This window comes from Boleophthalmus pectinirostris, unplaced genomic scaffold (genome assembly GCF_026225935.1).
Source record: "Boleophthalmus pectinirostris isolate CB_2022bp ecotype Guang Dong unplaced genomic scaffold, ASM2622593v1 HiC_scaffold_22, whole genome shotgun sequence".
NCBI lineage: Eukaryota > Metazoa > Chordata > Actinopteri > Gobiiformes > Gobiidae > Boleophthalmus > Boleophthalmus pectinirostris.
In genome coordinates this window covers 37,595,509-37,618,816 of record NW_026571190.1, presented here as the reverse complement: position 1 = coordinate 37,618,816, position 23,308 = coordinate 37,595,509, and the positions used below count along the sequence as shown (strand labels likewise).

Genomic DNA, 23,308 nt, shown 5'->3' with positions numbered 1-23,308 from the left:
TCCAGTGTGAACTTTAAACGCCCCAAAAGTATTCCGCATTCGCATTGGAGGACACGACGACGTAACATGCAGTGAGTGTGCTCAGTGTTTACAGAAATTGCCTAAACGCTGAGCTTATCTCCCAAAATATGGTCCAGTTCTTGGTAAAATTGACAGGTTACACATCCACGGCCGCTTCGTTAGTTTGAGTCTTTATCCTCCTTGTATTTGACTCATAGGCTCTTTATTTTTCGTTGACATTTGGAGCCAGGACCGCCTGTAGCCGCTCTCGGACATTTCTTTGGAAATCATTTCAAAAACCGCCCTGGTTCCGATAAGACTCCTCCAATTTGGCCTGAATACAACGATCCCCCCCAAATATTAAACTTTTTAACCTCGTTCTCCCTCCACTGACCAGACGTGTGCGGCAAAATCTGTGGAGTTCAGATGGAGGATTTGGCTTCTCTGCGTGGAGACATCGAGTGCTCCAAAAGACTAAGGCCATACTGAGCCAGACTAACCACGCACTGCACTTATAGTTTGTGTAAATGCCGTCTGGGAAGCGATATGTCGCCCCATAACAAAAGACCAACCGCTGAAGCTTTTAAATGGAAAGTAAATTTGCTATTGTGTCCCCTGATGCACTGAGGATTGAATGTGTGGCGTATAACGTTGTTGATTGATTGACTGACTGACTCTGAGCCTGACGTGTAGGTGGGATGAATGTGACCTGACGTTTAGACTGAAGTCGCATGTCCAAAGATCGGATATGTATCGGTTTTAGGAGCACATATCCAAGTGGCCTGGGTCGCATTTGGATCGGATAAAAAATCTAAATCAAAAAGAGGCCAAAAAATCGGATTTGGGTCACTTCAAGCTGCAGTCAGAACGTAGCCTATGATGTAGAAAGAAACCATAGAACAGATGTGGGACCAAGTCGTTGTTTTGCAAGTCTCAAGTCTTTGATGTCAAGTCTAAGTCAAGTCCCAAGTCAAAGACGAGCAAGTCCAAGTCGAATCTCAAGTCAATGGCTCATAAGTCGTGGTGGTGGTCGGAGGGGCTGATGGCGCAGATTGGCAGCCTCGCTTCTGTCAGTCTGCCCCATGGCAGCTGTGGCTACAGTAGCAGCTTACCACCACTGAGTGTGGAGTGACTGAATAATGAACTGTAAAGCGCTTTGGGTATCTTAAAAGGTGCTATATAAATGCTATCAATCAATCAATAAGTCCAAGTCCAAGTCATCTGCTTTGAGTTTCAAGTCATTTCAAGTCTTTAAACCAAAATACCAACTATAGCTTAGATTTTTGCAATTTCTATACTTTTTTTAAAATAAATTGTACTTAAAAAGTCATGGTATGTGAGTATTTATATAAGAGTTGTAGAAATGCTCATTTTTCCTTTTCAAATATATTGACAAGAGTGCAAATTTTTAAGGTCAGAACAGAAATAGTTAAGATTTAAGAGTGCTTAATGAAAGTTAATTTGTCAACTAGTCTAAGTATCAAGTTACAGGCCTCAAGTCGAGTCCCAAGTCCTTGTCTGTTTTATCAAGTCAAGTCTCAAGTCCTAAAAATAGTTACTCAAGTTCAAATCACGACTTGCAAGCCCCCAACTCTGCCATAGAAAAACTACACGGAATGAGAAGGTGTGTCCAAATATTTGACTGGTAGCTTATTTATCTAAAGGTCTGTTCTATATAGATTCTACGATTCAAGTTACAATTCAATTTCCAACTATAAAAGGCACAAAAATTGAAAAAATAAAACACTGCCTGCTAACTATCAAGTGAATTCACATATGAACGAATATTCACCCATAAAATAATATTGCTTATTGGAGTTTAAGTGGTTTAAAACGTCTGTAAATACCACCTCCAGCCATAGGGGGCAGTAGAGAAAAAAAATCCATGTTTCCCGCCATGAATTACTGACAACGATGACTTAATCCACGAAGTATGTCACCACTGAACGCTTCAATTTTCCGAGATTTTTTTTTTTTACTTTCTCAAACAGAGTCCGCTGTCTCCAAGTGCTTCAAGTTGAGCTCATAGTCTTACACTTTTTTTTTTTTTGACATTTCAGTCGCTGTCTTTCCTCAAACTTCGATCCGTGAGGAGGTTGTTTGGCTCTGGACTCTTGCACTGGATACTGGTCCCGTTCATTTGTCCGATGCTGCTGACCTGGTTGTCTGAGTAGCACCAGCAGCAGAGGCACGACTGGGGAGAGATTTGGGAAAAGTAAACATTAGCGTTCAAATACATCGCAGACTCGAGGGCTTCGTGCGTGTTACGTGAGAAGAGTAGTCATGGTTTATCTCTGCGGGGCCAGCTCTGACTTTTAAAAGTACAACCTGAGACCGTAAACCCAAACGGGGCAGATGGGAGACGTTGCTCACCGAGACTCATCCCTGTATCACGGACCATGAGTCATTTTTGTGTTTACGCAAGTCTTAAAATCTGTCTTTGCTCTTTAGATAATAGTCATGCCACGTACAGTAAGTGAGACGTTAAGTGAGATTACTAAATGCTTTACTATATCTCTGGGATTGGAAAGTCTGTTTTCATTATCCTGTCCTTTTAAAGGGCCTTTAATTTAACCTTTTATTTCTTCTAATTCAGAGTTTTTGTTTCCCAAACTTCTTTTCTTGGGACCCATATTTTAAAAGTCACAAATCTTCGCGACCCAAGTCAATAGACATTATTAAGTCACAAAATAAAGGTGAATCTGACCAATTTTGAACATTAATGAGGATATTTTATTGTTGACTGAGTGATCGTGTCTCTCTAAACAATTAATATTACTCAGGATTTAAACAATGAATTAATTGAAGCAGCAATAAAAGGATCCATAAGTCGCCTATTTGGACATTAAATGTAGATAATTTCTTTTTCTTTTCATTCAACTGAACCAGCAATATTAGAACAAAATAGTCAATAAAATAATTACAAAAAGATTAGAAATCATACTAAACATGTCTTAAGGTTTCAATATGTGTCAGAACTGTATATTATTAGATTGTGACAAGGTGACCCAAGTCTTTCAGAAACACTGGTCTACAGGACCTGCCAGCACAACAGAAGGATTAAGCAAGGACAAGGGCCACATGGTAAATATAAAACAGGAAAATGTATTTTATCATACAGTGTGTTGGGTACATGCTGCTATTCCAACATGCCGCTTTTTAGACTTTGACGTCTTATTGTCGGAGTAGTGGCATAAACATTATTTTATCAAGCGTCCCACTACTTCGACTTTATATTTTCATCTTCGTTGTAGCGGCGCTTTATTATTTTTCAAACATTTCACTTTTCTGTACTGTTACTGTAATTTTAGATGTGAGAGACACAAATCAGCTCACTCATTGTAGTTCCAACTAAGCCAGTTCTTTATGATCAGACTGCTTAGATTAAAGTCTAATTTAACAGCTTTAGACAGAGCAGTGCCTACAGTTAGCGTCACACCTCCAGTAGGCTGCATCATTTGCCCCAATGTCAGAAATTCAATTTGTACCCAATTTTAAAACGTGACAATACAAATTAAAAGAAAATCTGTGGAATATTTGCACAACTGAATAAGATCTACTGGGTCCACCAAGACTCTGAAGTTCCATTTTAAAGGTGTCCATAAGGACTCTGGCAGAATAATCTATTTTTATTATTATTATTTTTTAAATAATAATTGCTTATTCAAGATCCTTGAAGTCCCAGAGAAACCATATCTCAGAAACGAATGAAGATAGAGACATAAAACTGGTACCAAATGATCCACAATGTCCATATTTATATTCATCTTATATTGAAACTATTAGGGCTAAATTAATTAGTTTTGATGTTATTAAAGAAAAACAGATTTTTCAGCTCAGATTTAAGGTTTCTGCACTAAACTTCAGAGGGTTGGTGGATTCAGTAAACATCAATAGAATTTCAGAATTTCTCATGGAAGTTTACTTTGACAAGTGTAAAAAAACTGATACTAGGTACAGATTGATTTTCAAACATTTTTCAAAAAGTTGAGCAAACGATGCACCCTACCCCCCGGGGAATGTTAAAAACTCAGCTGAAAAGTATCAATAGTCAAAATAGACGACTGTTTTGGAGACCTGCTTGTGTCTCACCTTGAAACAGTTCTTGAACTTTTTGCTGACGAAGTACAAGATAATGGGGTTGATGCAGGAGTTGATGGTGGCGAGGTTGATGCCGACGTAATCAAGAACCAACAGGAAACTGAAAGTGAAAGTAAAAAAAAATAAAAACACACATCTGGTGTCTGCTTATCGTAGGTTTGTTTTAGGAGAATCGTTTGGGACAGTGACTCACTTGAAAAGTTCACAGCGTGACTCATCGTTGGGGTAGTACACCACCTTCTTCAGGATCCGGCTCAGATGCAGCGGGAACCAGCACAGAGCGAATATGAGAACCAGACAGAAGACGGCTTTGGCCACTTCCCTCCTCTGCAAAAGTAAAACATGTTTACTATGAGTCTCACAGAATATCTACAACCTCAACAGTTTGCACGCACCCTTCATTCATCATTCATTCGGAAGACATCATGTACAAGATGCAAGATATAAAGAAAAAAACAGAAGTAACTCAACTATTATTATTATTTTTTTTTTACAAATTAGATTAAAATCCTCAAAGTTTCCACCCTTTGCAAAACCTTGACCTTCTCTTCTTCTGAGCTTCTTGATGAAGTCTCCTGAAATGGTTTTCACTTCACAGTTTTGCCTCAGGATTAAGAAATGCCAAAATTGCACAACAAAGCTCAAAGCAAAGGGCGACTTTTTATTTATTTATTTTGTCTAAATCAAGTTATACCAATGCTTGATACTTGATGTTTTCGAGCAAGACTAATGAGAACAGTGTTATGTGCTGTAACTTTACACACACATACTGTATTTTTCGGACTATAAGTTGTACTTTTTTCATGGTTTGGGTGTTTCCTGCGACTTATATATTAAAATTTTCACACTGACAGAGAGGTTCTAGTCTTGTGTGTGAGTATCTGCTGCTCCTGTTCCTCCTGTACCACTGTCACTTGGCTCTACTGCGCATGTCTCCTGCAGAAAGAGCCTCTGTCCTGTCTGTATCATGTCAGTCGATCGCACCGTTACTTCTGAACCACTGAAAATTTAACATTTAAACAAACGTATAAAGACGACTGAGAAGACTGAACACAAAGAAAATCATATTTTGCAGATTACAAGCTGCAAGTCGTGAAATCTGCATCTGAAAACAGTAATTGAGCAGCAGAAAGAAAGTTTGCAGTGAGCGAGAAACTTGTGACACTGGGAGGATGCACCATGAAACTTTAATAGAAGTCATTGGACGGATGGACAAAGCCTGGACTTCAGTGACACCGAAACCATCCTGTCGGGATTCAAAAAGTCCTGATTAATTCTAACTGGAACTGATGCTGAGCCTGACGACAGCGAAACAGAAGAGTTTGCGTCGCTCTGTTTACCTCCAGAGGTCGAGGAGTTGCTCTGAAGTGACACAGAGGATGAAGAATTGAATGGATTTAGTGATTTGGAGTGAGATGGAGAGTTTGGTTAACTTGTTCTGTTGTTTATGCTATAGTTTATCTGAAGAACTGTTCATATGTGACGTTAACAGTCTGTTGTTCTCTATTATTGCTATAAATTTCCTCTAAAAAGTGCTACTTATAGTCCGATGCAACTTATATATGTTTTTTTCTTCTTCATTATGCATTTTTGGGCTGGTGTGACTTATTCTCCGGAGCGACTTATAGTCTGAAAAATACAGTTTTAGATTTCAGATAAATACATATTGTTACTATTTTTACAGATGGAACAATTTAATCGGGAAGATAAATGTGGGCTTTGCTATGAACTATAAAAGCTAAATATTGGTATCAGCAAATGTCAGTCATCAGCTCATATCCATGTAGGACAAATGGATCCATCCTTGAGTGTTATTAAAAACTTTCCAGTGCAGTCCTTAAGTACTATTGTGTTGTAATCCAAGTACCTGTTTGAGATGTTCGCTGAGGGCGATGCGCAGACTGCCGTTCCTGTGGGTCAGCATCTCCAGAGTCATGAGCGTGTAGAAGATGGCCGTGCAGGTCAGAGGAACGCAGAAGTAAAACCCAAACAGCCACCAGTCCTTTGCATCTTTGTAGAACTGAAACAAAACAAGCACAGGTCGTTAAATTCAACAAAAACATACTCACAACTCTCTGTACTTATGATTTTTCATTTCACTGCAGCCATAATTCTGCTGGTTTTAAGCCTGTGCAATAGTAGAACTGATTTTTATTATGTCAAATTTTGATTTAATTTGGTGGGATTACAGCGGTTGTAAATTTAAATTATAATTTTACACCAATCAAGAAACAATTTGTGAAGAAATGTTAAAACATGTGTTGAAAATTACAGTGGAAGTGGCTTCACACACGTTTGGCACATTTTTCACAAAAGAAACAGTTTTTCTAATACTTTAAACTTGATTTAAACAAAATAAAAGTGTTTTCTTATATTTGTTTTTGTCAGATAATATTTTTGTGTACATTAGTGAGTACAAACAAGTAGACTAACTTGTCATTAGCACTTTAAATGACTTGTTTCATGACATTTCTTTCTGGTTTTAAGGCAACTTTGCGCAATATAAGAAAATCTGTCTGCCATCTGCCAACATCAAAAATGTTTCTGTGACTTAAACTGTGATGCCGGACTTTTGATGACTGACTAAACCAGGACTGGACTGACCAGGACTGAAACCAGGACTGAATCCGGACTTAAAAGAGGACTGAACCAGGACTTAACCAGGACTGAACCAGGACTAAACCAGGACTAAACCAGACTGACTAAAACAGGACTGAACAGGACTGAACCAGGACTGAACCAGGACTGAACCAGGACTGAACCAGGACTGAACCAGGACTAAAACCAGGACTGAACCAGGACTAAAACAGGACTGAACAAGACTGAACCAGGACTGAACCAGGACTGAACCAGGACTGAACCAGGACTGAATCCGGACTTAAAAGAGGACTGAACCAGGACTTAACCAGGACTAAAACAGGACTGAACCAGGACTGAACCAGGACTAAACCAGGATTAAAACAGGACTAAAACACGACTGAAATACAACTAAAACAGGACTGAACCAGGACTAAACCAGTCTCATTTCTGGTCCCAGTCTCAGTCCTTGTCTGGTCCTGGTCTGGTCCTGTTCTCAGCCCCGGTCTGGTCCCAGTCTCAGTCCTGGTCTCAGTCCCGGTCTTTGTTCCAGTCTGGTCCTGGTCTCAGTCCTGATCACCCGACAGTCTATGCGGCCTTCTCGACACTCAATCCTGGTTTAGTCCTGGTTCAGTCCTGGTTCAATCCTGGTTCAATCCAGCATCTCAGTTTAAGTCACGGAAACAGAAAACAGCCATTATCCATTTTATTCATTCTTCATTTAAATCCAAAATCAAAAACTGAAAAAACGAATCATTATCTGTTTTTTCATTTTGGTTTTGAAGACAAATAATGATGAAAACTGTTGTTTTTTTGTTTTATTATTTTTAGTTTTATTTTGAAAAAACAAATGAATGAATGATACATGAATTTAAAACCACACTTAAGAACATTTACTTTGGAAAAACATGAACAACAAATGTTTTTATACTGTTTTTGGTTAAAACGGGAGTCGACGATCTTGAAAATAAGCGATTAAAAATGATTCAAACAAGCACAAATCACTGCAAATAAAACTTGGAGTGAGTAAATGGTGAAAAGAAACAAGTAAACATGGTTAAAAGCGCTGAGAAGTCTATTTGGGGAATGGGCCTCCTTTAATTACCATAAAATAAAAACCTCACTTGTATTTCATAGAGCTTTAGCGTTGTTAAACCAAACCGACCACATCGTCCTGATCTCCAGCCGCTCCCTGCGCTCCCTCTCGCCATAACGCCAGTACTTAACGGCCATGGCTTCTCTGTACGTTGTTACGAGCACCTTCTTCTAATTTCGCCGCGGTGTAATGGGGCCACCCTGCTCTCTGCGGCTCCGTACCGTAAACACGCTCTCAGACCAAACATTTTCCTTGGTTTCAGCACTACTCCTTCACTGTTTTTTTTACGACGGCTGGCATGGAGGAGCGGATATTTGAGGCTCGTACATGTGGTACACAAACACATGTGGCTTCGGGCTCTGTAATTGCACTTGGCCTGCAATCAATTATGTGCTCTGACCGTGTACGAGGGCCTGATCGCTGTAAGCCCAGGGAACGGCTCTTAAAGGGATACAACACGGAGAATTAGTTTTATCTTGTGATCAGTATTTGACAATAGAACCGCACTATGTAAAGAACCGTGTCTATACTTACGTTAATCTACTTAATGTGGGCTCGTTTGGGGTCAGAATCACAACCAAGAACCAGATTTGTTAAACTATTTTAAGTCTGAACAGTCGGTATATCTTAAGCAAAAGATGTTCATTTTGTTTTCTTATAACTTCTTGGGTTCTTTTTTAAAGACAATGCAGTAAAGTGTGTTTACCTTGTTGACATGTTTCGGCTGCTAGAAACATGTCAACAAGGTAAACACACTTTACTGCATTGTCTTTAAAAAGAACCCAAGAAGTTAAAGTCGGTATATCTTTTCTTTACCTAAAAACATGTTTATGTACACTTACAAAGTTTTAGAACAGCCTAATTTTTCCAGGTATTTATTGCAGTTCAAGTCGTGCAAGTCCAATGAAGAGCTTGAAATCGTACAAACTTAAGAACTGAACAGCCAGAGGTTAAAAAAAAAAGATAAAGATAACAAAACACAAGTCCAAGCTCTGCCAAAACTACCTCAGGGAAAAATAACAAGATAGTAAAGCTTGAAAACATGGAGTTTCCAGCACAGTGTCCAGACTTAAACCCCATCGAGCTGGTTTGGATTGAACTGGACAGAAGAGTGACGCAACCTACAAGTGCCACACATTTATGGGAACTTCTGCGACAGACTTGGCAAGAACTTTCTGAAGAATATTTGATTTCTGTTGTAAAAAGAACGAGCCACGAGTGTGTTCAGCTGTTCTATCTGCCAAAGGTGGACACTTTCATCAATCAAAAGTTTAGAATACGTTTTGGTCTATACATTCATTCCATGATTCTTTTTAAAACTCAAATTACTTATTTATTCTCTGCTTTAATTTCAGAGTGCAAACAGTAAAAAACTGTAAAAAATGTGGTGTTCTAAAACTTTTGACCGGTAGTGTATATGTGCCAAAGTCACTAAAATATAAATAAATGTAGAAAATGATAAAGATGGTCTTGATTTGATCTCGATGGGCCGTGGTCTCGGCCTTTAAAAGTCTTGGTCATGTCTCGATCTCAACCCTCAGAGGTCTTGGTCATGTCTCGATCTCAACCCTCAGAGGTCATGTCTCGATCTCAACCCTCAGAGTCTCATCTTCTCGAGTCTCGATCTCAACCCTCAGAGGTCTTGGTCATGTCTCGATCTCGACCCTCAGAGGTCTTGGTCATGTCTCGATCTCGACCCTCAGAGGTCTTGGTCATGTCTCGATCTCGACCCTCAGAGGTCTTTGTCATGTCTCGATCTCGACCCTCAGAGGTCTTTCATGTCTCGATCTCCTCAGAGGTCTCATGTCTCGATCTCGACCCTCAGAGGTCTTTTGGTCATGTCTCGTCAATCTCTCAGATGTCTCGATCTCGACCCTCAGAGGTCTTGGTCATGTCTCGATCTCAACCCTCAGAGGTCTTGGTCATGTCTCGATCTCAACCCTCAGAGGTCTTGGTCATGTCTCAAGATCTCGACCCTCAGAGGTCTTGGTCATGTCTCGATCTCAACCCTCAGAGGTCTTTTTCATGTCTCGATCTCAACCCTCAGAGGTCTTGGTCATGTCTCGATCTCACCCTCAGAGGTCTTGGTCATGTCTCGATCTCAACCCTCAGAGGTCTTGGTCATGTCTCGATCTCAACCCTCAGAGGTCTTTTTCATGTCTCGATGTCATCCCTTAGAGGTCTTGGTCTTGTCTCGATGTCAACCCTCAGAGGTCTTGGTCTTGTCTTGGTCTCGGGACCCTGTGTTCTCGGACAGGTCTTGGTCTCGATTAGTGCGCTCTTGACTACAACACTCAGCATATATGTGTAGGATTTGTGTGTTAATAAAGCCAAAGGTGGACACTTTCATGAATCAAAAGTTTAGAATATGCTTTGGTCAACAGTAAATAGTAAAAAGTAAAAAGTGTGGTATTCTAAAACTTTTGACCAGTACTGTATGTATGTATGTATATAAAATATGCATGATTTAAGTCTCGTTTCCACTGGCATTGTTTGGAAGCATTTCCATTACAATGGGCCCAGGCTGCTTTGGGCGTGACACGGGTCTATACATTTTTTTTTTTTTTTTAGTTTTTAAAGTTTTTTTTTTAAGTAAAAAAAAAAACAAAACAACAACAAAAAAACAAACAAACAAAAAAAAAAAAACCTAAACAAAAAAAAACAACAACAATAACAACAAAAAAACAAAAAACAAAGACAAGAAACAATTTTGAGTTGTTGGTGCAAATTTAAAATAAACATAAAAAAAATAAAAAAAATAAAAATGAGAAAAATTTAATAAAAAAAAAAAAAATAGAGCCCAAATAACATGCCTCTTTTTCTTTTATTTGCCTCTCAGAGCTTCTGTAATTTACCAGATATGTTATCTTCTGTTATTGATTTTACAGCCTCAATATCATTGTGCCAAACCAAAATAGCTCTGTGTGTGAGTGTGTGCCAGGTTACATTTACAGGCTCTCATACCCAAACCTCCAAACAATGAAATTCAAACCTGGAGAAGCGCTTTCACTTTAAGATACTTTCACATTCAAGTTTGTTTTTCTCCTACGGCTTGTTTTGTCTCTGATTTAACCCTTCACAATCTGCACCAAAGTGAAAGAAAAAATATTTACAGGCAGATTATTATTTTTGTCTAGTAATACATAATAATCCAACTATAACATCTGTCTGAAGATCTTTTTTTTTTTTTTTTTTACATTTTATTTACCCCAAGACAGGCCTAAAACTAACCTTACACAACAAGATGGATTCTTAAGTTCACAAGTTGATTTTTGTTCAAATTCGTTCAAAGACGCAGTGCTCAAAAGATCCCAAACTAAATGGTGACGCAGACATAAGAACTTCAGCCTATTTTAGCAAAAATACTGACTATTTTGTTTGGGAAAATGTGCAGAGGGAAGTGATTTGTGCATTTGTGGACAGGGAAGATGTCTGGGCTTTTCTCTCAAGAGAATGTAACAAAAGTAAAAAATTTTTGGCTTCTTCCGCTTTCAGATTCAAATAGTACGGAAGTCAGGAGGGCTCATAACAAATGCAAACTCTGCAACATGTACAAATGCAACAACACAACAAAAAGCCACAACACACCAAAAAGCCACAATGGAAGTGACTGCGGGACTCTATTTTAATGCAAACACCGCAACAAATGCAAACGCCTCAACAAACCAAAAAAAACACAACGGAAGTGACCATGGGACTCTATTTTCTGACGGACCAAGCGAAGCGTTAAAGGGTCAAATGGGAAGTGAATGGGAAAAGTTGAAGAAGAACAAGAAAGTGAAAAGTAAAGGAATGGAAAAGTGAATGAAGTTGGAAACGTAAGTATAAGTAATTTATTGTTTTGTGGCCAGGATCGATGTCACTGACCATCGCTTGGTCCGTCGGAAAATAGAGCCCCGTGGTCACTTCCTTTGTGGCTTTTTGTTTTGTTGTGGCATTTGTATTTGTGTTGTGGCGTTGGTCACTTCCCCTGTTTTTGCCGTGTTGTGCTTTTGGTTTGTTGTGGCTTTTGTTATGTTGTGGCATTTTGTTGTGCTTTTTTGTGTTGTGCATTTGCGTTTGTGTTGGAGCATTTGCATTTGTGTTGTGGCATTTGTATTTGTTTGTGGCATTTGTATTTGTGTTGTGGCCTTTGTATTTGTGTTGTGGCGCATTGTATTAAAATAAAGTCTCGCGGTCTCTTCCCTTGTGGCTGTTTTTGCCTGTGTTGTGGCTTTTTTGGGTTTGTTGTGGCTTTTTGTTATGTTGTGGCATTTGTATTTGTGTTGTGGCTTTTTGTTGTGTTGTGGCATTTGCGTTTGTGTTGCTGTATTTGTGTTAAAACAGAGTCCCGCGGTCACTTCCGTTGTGGCTTTTTTTTAGTTTGTTGTGGCTTTTTGTTGTATTGTCGCATTTGTATTTGTTGTGGCGTTTGCATTTGTTATGAGCCCTCCCGGCTTCCATAAATTGGTCATCATGGCACAAGTTTTACATAAGTCTCCTTTAACTGTCATTTTGTAACCCGTCACATGAGAACGGTTTTCTTACCATCATGAAGTCGGACTGGGGGTTGAGCATGCAGGTGCGGTACGTCTGGTTTCTGTAGGTGAACGGGACGATGTCAAAACCGATGGCCTCTGGGACGGCGAGGAGGAGCGAGAGGACCCAGATGGACACGATCTCGATCACGGTGAACAGAGGGATGCCCACGCCCTGAACTCTGCTCCAGGAGGCCACAGCTCGATACCTGGGAAACGCAAAGAAAACGATGAGAGAGGCTGTCAAATTTGGTCCATGTACAGTACCCAGCAAACTGTAGACACCCTAATTTTTCCAGTTATTTATTGCAATTCAAGTCGTGCAAGTCCAATAAAGAGCTTGAAATTGTACAAAGGTAAGAACTCGAACAGACAGAGGTTTAAAAAAAGATAAAAGATACAAAACACAAGTCCAAGCTCTGCCAAAACTACCTCAGGAAAAAAGAACAAGACGGTAAACTTGAAAACATGAAGTGTCCAGCAGCACAGTGTCCAGACTTAAACCCCATCGAGCTGGTTTGGGATGAACTGAACAGAAGAGTGAAGCAACCTACAAGTGCCACACATTTATGGAAACTTCTGCAACAGACTTGGGAAGAACTTTCTTAAGGATACTTGATTTCTATTATCTATCTACTATCTAGTGTGTTCAGCTGTTAAATCTGCCAAAGGTGGACACTTTCATGAAACAAAAGTTTAGAATATGTTTTGGTCAACAGTAAATGGTAAAAAACTGGAAAAAATTTAGTGTTCTGAAACTTTTGTCCGGCAGTGTAAGTTGTCAGAAAGATTGGAGATGTTTCTAGAAACTTGAAAACAGCATTTTAATTTGAGTTTTGTAACATTTAAAGGGCCTGTATCAATTTTTTTTCTCATGTATTTGAACAAAAAATGTCTCGCCACAGAACTCAGCAAAAAGTGGAGTGTTAAAATTGACTCTCACAGAATCAGTTTTAACTTTTTCTCAGGGTTTATATAAGTTCAGTATGTTCTAGAGTTAATTTAACTTTTTTGGAAATGTTAATGAAGTAACACTGAACCAAAGTTCCTGTTTAACCCCGAAATCAAGAGTTATATTTACATTTTGTGCGTAAACAGATAACACTTTGTAGAGTTATACTGATTTAGCTAAACAACACACAGAGTTGTTTTATTTTTACACTTTATTTTAGTTAATTTAAGATGAAATTATGTGGAAAAACTGGTTCAAACTGGTCTTCTCTCGTGGGAGTTTGAAGTGGTGGGAGGGAGGTGCCAAATTAACACTAAAGGAAGTTGAAATAACACTAAGGGAAGTTGAAATAACACTAAGAGAAGTTGAATTAACACTAAGCGAAATTGAATTAACACCAAAGGAAGTTTAATTAAAACTAGGGAAAGTTGAATTAACACTAGGAGAAGTTGAATTAACACTAGGAGAAGGTAAATTAACACCAGGGGAAGTTGAATTCACACTAAGGGAAGTTGAATTAACACTTTGAAAGTTCAATTAACACTATGGAAGTTAAATTAACACTAGGAGAAGTTGAATTAACACTGGGGAAGTTGAATTAACACTAAGGGAAGTTGATTTAACACTAGAGAAAGTTGAATTAACACTAAGAGAAGTTGAATTAACACTAAGGGAAGTTGAACTGACTTCAACTATATCCAACTCAAACCCGCATTTAACTTTCAAATTGTTAAAATAACACTTTTTGTGTTAAAAACAACTCAAACATATATGTCACCCTGAAATTTTAACCCTCCTGTTTTTGCTTTGTACAGATATATCGTACAAACAGCTCTTGAGATCATATACGTAAGTCTGCTCTAAAGTGTTTTCATGTATGATAATCAGGAAGTGCACATTAGCATGCGTGAAAAGTGCTTATAAACTCATTGTGGTGAATAATTAGGATGCTCCGAATGCATAAGGTAAGTGAGGAATAACTTTGGAACACTGCAAACCATTTCAACTGTTTTTAAGACAATAAAAATTTGTAGTACCTTAAAAAAAAGTCACATTTATCATATATATTTTTTTACTTTACATAAATACCTGCCAGGGGGGTCAAAATTACAGTCTCAGATCTTATCTAGGTACAGTTCTTTCGTTCTCTAAAGTTCAAGGCTGGGTAAGTGAGTAAATTCAAAAAAACTATTCAAAAAATGTATACAAAACGGTGTGACTGTGGTATACCCTTTAGAAGGCCTTGAGTGAACAGGCCCAAAACCACAAAATGACAAAACAAAATCAACAAGCGGCAAATATTTAGTAATCTTGAAACCGAAAACGATGAATGAGATGTGAAAGTAATATTTGGAAACAAGAAACATCCTTGTAAGAACTAAAATCCAGCCAAGTTCAAATCACTTGAATTACAAATGAAAGAATGGACATGAAAAAAAACATGTTGGTACATTTAAGATGAGAAAAACAATAACTCTTTGCTCTTAAAAAAAATTTAATTAAGAAAAACACACTTATTTGTAGTAGAAAAGTTTACGTGTCAAGTTGAATCTACTCAAAAAGTCAAGTCAAATGTTCTTAATTTAAAGGCGCATTGTGTAACTTTTCTGGTGGAGGGTCCGTCAAATGTTTTGCCGTATGGAGAAAAAAGTTATTGCTTTGTCTGGAATGTTCCACAGTATGGCATTAAGGCTAAGTTTATATCATGTGGCGTTGCATCTTCAGTTTTTATTCCGCGTTTAGATGAGCGTTTTCAGGAGGAAATCTGCGTGCATATGGTGACGCAACAGTGTGTGGAATTCGATTGGGTATGCATGCCATCCGACATGTTTGTTTCTGTGTACTGTATGTATGTGACGTAAACGCGTACGTGACCTGAGCAGATCTGACCAGAGTTCCGTGTCTTGGGCAGTGTAGACAGAAACACTACGGTGGAGAGTATTCAACTTTTCCACTCTGGAGGGTGGTTTTTATTTTTGCGTTTTTAAGCCCCAAAAACGCCGTCACCGTCTAAACCGCAGGTGTCAAACATACGGCCCGGGGGCCAGATCCGGCCCTCCAAGACCTTTAATCTGGCCCTCGGCTGATTTTCTACTAAAATATTTTAATCATATTTTCTATTAAAATATTGTTAATTTTCTGTGGTGTTTATCACAGCAGCGTCTCCAGCGTCTCTGTACGTGGCCCCTCCCACCAGAGCAGCACAAATGAAGACTTGTCTCTTTCCAAACGCTCTTACAGGACGATCGTTTTGACTGTTGACCGTGACACCCTCATCAGAAAAATGTCCAACATGAGAAAAGTGGAGCCGAGTGCAGGATTTTCCAAGAAAAATGGACTTACTCCTATTTGCAAACAAGTTCATGTTAAAACATTGTGTTGAAATAGCATTTTTTTTTTCATAATATTATAATTTTTTGTAATAGAAAGAGTTCATCAATTTAAAAAGATTTCTGTAATAGATTTGCGTTTCTCTGCACAAATATTTGAACTTATTGTTATTTTTGGGGTTTATATGACATGAGTTTTCTGATCCGGCCCCTTTGGGATCAAAGTAGGTTGGATACGGCCCCCGGACCAAAATTAGTTTGACACCCCTGGTCTAAACGAAAGGCACTTCCGATAAAACATTTAGTCGTTTTACCTGCAAGTGTTCTCGTGTAAACAGACAAAAAACGTTTCTATCATCATGGAGACCAAACCAGACCAAGTTACAGGTCAGATCTGTGGAGAGGCGACCCCGCTCACAGTCAGAATGTTGTTTTTCTAGGTATTTATGAGCGATAAAACCACCTGTAATTTGAATAAATGTAAAGTAGAGCTATTTAATGTCATACTGTGGAACATTCTCGGCAGAGTGATGACGTATCCATAGAAACAAGCAGGTGATGGAACCTCTGCCAGAAAAGTTACACAGTGCACATTTAAGGCATTTTAACTGATCTAGATATTACTTTTTGCAGTACAAATTTGCTGGTGTCATTTCAAGGACATTACACAAGTTTTTGATACTTAAACACACAAACCCTGCACATTTAGGCTGAGTTCTCAAACAGAAACACTCTGTTCCACCTTGTGATGTCACGTGGTAATACAGGAAGTGCTCCATTGTGTCTTTAAACTCCACAGACCTTCACTACAATCATTTGGATTTCTAGACTCATTTGGATCATTTCAGCCCTGGAATTTTTACTGAACAAAAAGTAAAAGGAGCTGTTAACTTGAAAACTACCGCTTCATGACATCACAAGGTGGAACAAAGCATTTTGTAGACAAACTCCAGGTACAGTATGTTTTTGAGGAGGTAACAACATTATAACATGATTTAAAGATGCTTGTGTAACTTTTCTGGTTTAGGGTCTGTCAAATGTCAAATGTCAAATGTCAAATTCTCTGGAAATGTTATTGCTTTGTCTGGAATGTTTCGCAGTATAGTTCAACCTTTCTGTCTTCATGGAGACCAAACCAGGCCAAGCTACAGGTCAGATCTGTGGAGAGGCGACCCCTCTCAGAGTCAGAATGTTGTTTTTCTAGGTATTTTTGAGCTATAAAACCACCTGTAATTGAATAAATTTAAAGTAGAGCTGTTTAATGTCACACTGTGGAACATTCCAGACAGAGCGATGATAGAAACAAGCAAGTGAGGGACCCACAACAACCCAAAAAGTTACACAGTGCACTTTTTAACCTCACCAAGAATCCATTGTGTGTAATGTAAGACTAGGAATAATGAATAATTCAAGTATGTTTTTTCCTATCTATCTATCTATCTATCTATCTATCTATCTATCTATCTATCTATCTATCTATCTATCTATCTATCTATCTATCTATCTATCTATCTATCCATCCATCCTTTCTTTCTTTCTTTCTTTCTTTCTTTCTATCATCTATCTATCTATCCTTTCTCTTTCTTTTTTCTTTAATTTATTTATTTTTTCTATCTATCTACCTATCCATTTCTCCATCCATCTATCCATTTCTCCATCTATCTATCCATCCATCCTTTCTCTTTCTTTTTTCTTTTATTTATTTATTTTTTCTATCTATCTATCTATCTATCTATCTATCTATCTATCTATCTATCTATCTATCTATCTATCTATCTATCTATCTATCTATCTATCTATCTGTCTGTCTGTCTGTCTGTCTATTCATCCATCTATCCATCCAGCTATCCATCTGTCATCTATCCATCCATCCTTTTTTTTCTTTTTCTTTCTTTCTTTCTTTCTTTCTTTCTTTCTTTCTTTCTTTCTTTCTTTCTTTCTTTCTTTCTTTCTTTCTTTCTTTCTTTCTTTCTTTCTTTCTTTCTTTCTTTCTATCTATTCATCCATCTATCCATTGATCTATCCATCTATCATCCATCCATCCATCCTTTTTCTATCTATCTATCTATCTATCTATCTATCTATCTATCTATCTATCTATCTATCTATCTATCTATCTATCTATCTATCTATCTATCTATCTATCTATCTATCTATCTATCTATATCCTTTCTCTTTCTTTTCTTTAATTTATTTTTTCTATCTATCTACCTATCCATTTCTCCATCCATCTATCCATTTCTCCATCTATCTATCTATCCATCCATCCTTTCTCTTTCTTTTTTTAATTTATTTTTTCTATCTATCTATCTATCTATCTATCTATCTATCTATCTATCTATCTATCTATCTATCTATCTATCTATCTATCTATCTATCTATCTATCTATCTATCTGTCTGTCTGTCTGTCTGTCTGTCTGTCTGTCTGTCTGTCTGTCTGTCTATCTATCTATCTATCTATCTATCTATCTATCTATCTGTCCATCTATCCCATCCATCTCTTTCTTTTCTTTTCTGTCTATCTCTTGTATCTCTGTTTCTCTGTTGAACTTGAGACTTGCGTGGCATCGCCCCAAACACAACAAAGCGCTCTGTCAGCAAGAAGACTACGAAACCGTTAAGCTTTAATGAACAGAGATAATCTATTGTTTATTTTGAAGATCCAATATTTATAGTTAGCGTGGAGCCTCCAGACTGGCCCGCGTTGGCAGAGGGGTCTGTTGGCGTCTGTCTCTCATGTACTCCATACTTGTTTGCGTGTTTGTTTCATTAATAGAAACCACTTGTCGAAATGTTTTAGTAAAATCCGCCATCAAGATTTCATGGCAAAAACAATGTATTTTTCATGACACATTTGAATTTCTCTGTAGAACAACATGGCGGCATTTATATTTCAATAAGTGGTAATGTACCCAACCTTTTTCTCTTCCTCCGACATTGAAAAGATACAAAACGCGCTCGACTGAAACTTTGCAGCTGATGCCGTCGGTAATACGTGATAATGTGACGCTATCTGTAAGCACTGCTCTGTCTGAGGGTTTGTTAGGCTTCTGACGTCTGATCTGAGATTTATTTCAACACAGAAAGTCTCTTTTAGAACTAGAGTTAGAGTCAGAGGCGGCGCTGCCATTAGGCAAAAGTAGGCGGCTGCGTGGGGCCCCTAAAACTGGAGGGGCCCCCAACCAATTGCCGAGGCCTCAGAGCAATTAGATTTTCTCTTAATATAATATTAAGTGAGAGTAGTTTACTTTTAAACAATAATCATAAGAAAAATAATAATCATCATACGTAATGGATGTAAACAAAAGCATAATTGTACTAGCAAAAAAATAAAATTACTTTCAATTCTGGTTATGTAGGAGATAGGGATGTAACAATATCCAAATCTCTCAGTACGATATTTTACTGTATTGCATCTCACGGTACAATATTTATTGCAATATTTTCACGAATGCATCTGAGTACGGGTCTGATCTGGCACTGTGTGGACGCCTGAAAACATTGATACACTGATGTAGGTCTATGCGCCGCGAAGTAATTCACCACCAAAACAATGGCCCGTGGGCCAAATGTTGCCCTCAGACATGTTTTTCTTGGCCTTCAGGCTTCCAGGAGAATTGGCCCAAATTACCTTGCATCAATGAAAAATAAACTTTTTATTGCAAGTGTTTTGAAAATCTACCTTGAAAAAGCCAATATTTACTATTTATTGTGTGGTTTTAAGGATCTTAGCATGAATAAAGGACTGATGGATCATTCTAATGTGTTAAACATGCACATATTTCAATTATTCACTGTAATGAGCACCAGCTCTCGATCAGCCCTCTGCTTCGTCTGTGTTTAGATATGTGGCGCTTGATAAAAAAAAAGTTTGGACACCCCTGATACATATGGTCTGTGTGTACGACCTGCAGATGTATAATCTCTGAAAAGTTTAACATGAACCATCTCCAATGCGATAGAAACACAGAACAGACTCACCATCAGCAGAACACCCCTCTGTCACAGAAAGAACACTCATATTCCACTGAGTCGTGTCCTTTAGTCCAACAAAAGCTGAACCGCATCAGCGCACAATAGCGAGATGTTTTTTCAGCACTCATTTTACACAAATTAGTCATACGGTTTTAAGTTTAATTTCTGTAAAACATAAACAAATACGCTCAAAGTTGTGTGGACACAGAAACGACGTGTCCAGACGCAGATCGTTTCTGATACGGTGATACTGTGTTTCAGTGTAAACGGGGTCTTAGATAATACAGGCCTATCAAATATTATGATGTCATCTGAAACCAGCAATACGAGTAAACACACTGTAGGCATCGTCCTTTCTGAGAATTCGCCCATTAAATCTGTCTCCCGGCCTGTACCTCGCTGCTCTATAGTGCTCTTAACAATAGGACGACACTGCAGCACTTCCAAATCATCATTTATTTACCATAGCACCTCTGATAAGGTACCACTAAAAGTACATTTAAGATGGAATTATTCATATGCATAAAGTGATACAGGCATTATAGTTTTAATGCTGCTATTAAAAGACCGAAGATTTCCATTGTCTGAAGATGGCGGGGGACTGCAGGGCTAATGGCAATGCACTATGGATGAGCTCACCGAGGATGAGAGGATGAGAAAAGTACAAAAACTTTTATTTGGTGTTGCTAAATAATAACTGCACCGTAAAGCGGAGGTATTTGACTTCTATGGGGTAATAACTGCAAACACATAACATATTTAGATCACCATGTTGGCTTTTATTGTTTTGAAAAGGCTATATTTGCAGAAAAAAACATATTAACATGTTTCAAAATTGCTTTCATTTTTGACACATTTCATTTCTGAAGTCAATCCGCCTTATTTGAATTTATTTGTTTGGAGAATAAGCCCTTGAGATGTCTCGCCATCCTGTTTTCGACAACAAAAAACAGATTGTATGGCAGACATGAGCAGTGTTGGGGAATAACAGATTACATGTACCAGAGTTATGTAATCAGAGTACAAATTATGAGTAACTGTATTTGGTTACAGTTACTGTTTAAGTGAGTGGTAATTGGATTACAGTTACTTGGTTGAAATAAATGGATTACACAGAGGTATTTTCCTGTTTTCACATTTTGGGCTATATCCCTTTTTTTTTTTTTGCCGGACACTAAACCAGGTCTAAAACCAGGTCTAAACTAGGACTAAACCAGAACTAAACCAGGACTAAAACCATGTCTAAACCAGATCCACACGAGGACTAAACCAAGAATAAACCACATCTAAACCAGGATTCAACCAGGACTAAACCAGGTCTGAACTATGTCTCACACAGGATTTAAAAGGAGTAAATCATGCCGTGCGGACCATGTCTCCTCCTCTTCTATCAATAATATTTTTAATTTGGTTAAGTAAAGTCTGGACTTTTTATTATTTTTATTTATTTTAGCAGACAAAACATCTTACGTGAAGATGTCCGAGTCTTTGCTTCTCTACAGCAAACCAAGTAATCCAAAGTATTCAGATTACGTTACTCACTTTAAGTAATTTAATGGATTCAGTTACAAACTACATTTTGGTGTATGTAATCTGTAATCTGTAGGGGATTACATTTTAAAAGTCACCTTCCCAACACTGGACATGAGGCAGCATAAATTCAAAATAAAACATAGAAAAACAAAATCAACACAACAATACACACAGACACTCACTCACACTTGCCAGATAGACACAGAATAAGAAAAATTTGAACAAAAACTAAGACAGAATTCAAATATAGTCACAAAAATCATCAACAAGATGATCAAGCACTATCAAGAAACTACTGCACCCCCTTCAGAGCGTTATCGGCACATCACATCACAGGTTTGTCAAGTTGTTAAGAACGGTGTCAACCATGCTCCCCCACGACAATTCTCCGTAAATATACAAAACCACGATACAAATCTGTACCAACAACTTAAACCTGATGCGATGTGCAGACCTGGGTAAAGTTGGCCCCCGTCAAATGCAATCCTGCACAAAAATGATGTAAATTGTTTGTGCTTCCTTTGTGCTGCAAAAAGTTTTGTTTGTGTGATTATGGTTTTTAAGATATTAAGTTTTATTTTCAGCCAATGACGTCGTCCAGCTCCTCAAAACTTTAAACAGCCTCAAAACAGACAGAAAATTATATGAAACATTTGCATTTTATTTGTGCTGTTTTGTGCTGTGACAGTTTTCACTTGTGCGAGTATATTTCTAAAATTATTAATTATTATTTTTGAAATTAGATGACGTCATTTCTGCTCATGTGACGGCAAAACTCTGTAAAACTAGTGAACAGAAACGATCTCAGGCTGTGGAAAATTCTGTATCAGTCTTTAGTAACTTGCTTTTAGTTCATATTTTATATAATAATACAGACTTTTTGGATGACGTCATCGGCCGAAAATAAAACTGTTATTATTTTAAGAACCATAATCGCACAAATGAAACTACTGCACCTCCATGAAGTTGGTCCCCCATCAAACGCAAACTTACAAAAGAACTAAGTCTTTCAATTGTGTTGCAAAAAAAAGTTTTGTTTGTGCTTCCTTAGTTTTGGAGAGATTAACGATTCTTTTATAGGTCAAATTAGGGTCGGACACTCCCTCAGGAAGTTTGAAAATGCTCTAAAATGACTCAAAATTGTGTCAACCGTTTGTGCTTCGTTTGTGCTGCAAAAAGTTTGGTTTGTGCGATTCTGGTTCTTAAGATATTATTAGTTTTGGTTTCAGTCAATGGTGTCATCCAGCCCCTAAAAATGTTAAACGACCTCAAAACAGGCAGAAAATGATACAAAACATTTGAATATCGCTGTTTTGTGAGGAAGACACTAGTGAGCAGTTGAAACTGTCAGGTATAAAAACAAACTCTTGGTCTGAAAAAAGAACCTAATAACATATCTTAGATCACAGGTGTCAAACATAAGGCCCGGGGGCTAGATCCGGCCCTCCAAGACCTTTAATCTGGCCCTCGGCTGATTTTCTATTAAAATATTTTTATAATTTTTTCTATTAAAATATTGGTAATTTTCTGCGTCTCTTATCACAGCAGCGTCTCCAGCGTCTCTGTACGTGGCCCCTCCCACCAGAGCAGCACAAATGAAGACTTGTCTCTTTCCAAACGCTCTTAAAGGACGATCGTTTTGACTGTTGACCATGACACCCTCATCAGAAAAATGTCCAACATGAGAAAAGTGGAGCCGAGTGCAGGATTTTCCAAGAAAAATTGACTTATTCCTATTTGCATACAAGTTAATGTTGAAACATTGTGTTGAAATTGTATTTTTCTTAAAGTTTCAGGTTGTTCATAATATAATATTTTGTAAAAGAAAGAGTTCATCAATTAAAAAAGATTTCTGTAATAGATTTGTGTTTCTCTGCACAAATATTTGAACTTATTACTATTTTTGGGGTTTATATGACATGAGTTTCCTGATCCGGCCCCTTTGGGATCAAAGTAGGTTGGATATGGCCCCTGGACCAAAATGAGTTTGACACCCCTGTCTTAGATTATTAATTATTATTTTTGCGGAGATTATATGACATTTCCACTCAGCTGATGGCGGCAGCTTCAGCAAAACTCCACAAAACTAGTGAACAGAAACGATCTCAGGCTGTGGAAAAGTCTGTGTCAGTCTTTAGTAACTTGCTTTTGATAATACATACTTTTGGAAGACGTCATTGGCCGAAAATAAAACTGTTATTATTTTAAGAACCATAATCTCACAAA

General features: G+C 37.9%; 1 protein-coding gene across 2 annotated transcripts in view; it reads right to left on the bottom strand.

Moving 5' to 3' along the window:
• Positions 1 to 1,504: 1,504 nt before the first annotated feature.
• The window catches only part of ednraa (endothelin receptor type Aa), a 48,240-nt gene continuing 26,436 nt past the window's right edge, over positions 1,505 to 23,308 (bottom strand). For both annotated transcript variants that reach the window (XM_055158558.1, XM_020930681.2), the window contains exons 4-8: positions 12,302 to 12,500; positions 5,969 to 6,121; positions 4,295 to 4,428; positions 4,093 to 4,201; positions 1,505 to 2,194 (exon numbers count right to left, since the gene is read on the bottom strand). In XM_055158558.1, the coding sequence (XP_055014533.1) occupies positions 2,057 to 2,194; positions 4,093 to 4,201; positions 4,295 to 4,428; positions 5,969 to 6,121; positions 12,302 to 12,500 (733 nt within the window). In that variant the 3' untranslated portion in view covers positions 1,505 to 2,056. The remainder of the gene's footprint in view (positions 2,195 to 4,092; positions 4,202 to 4,294; positions 4,429 to 5,968; positions 6,122 to 12,301; positions 12,501 to 23,308) is intronic.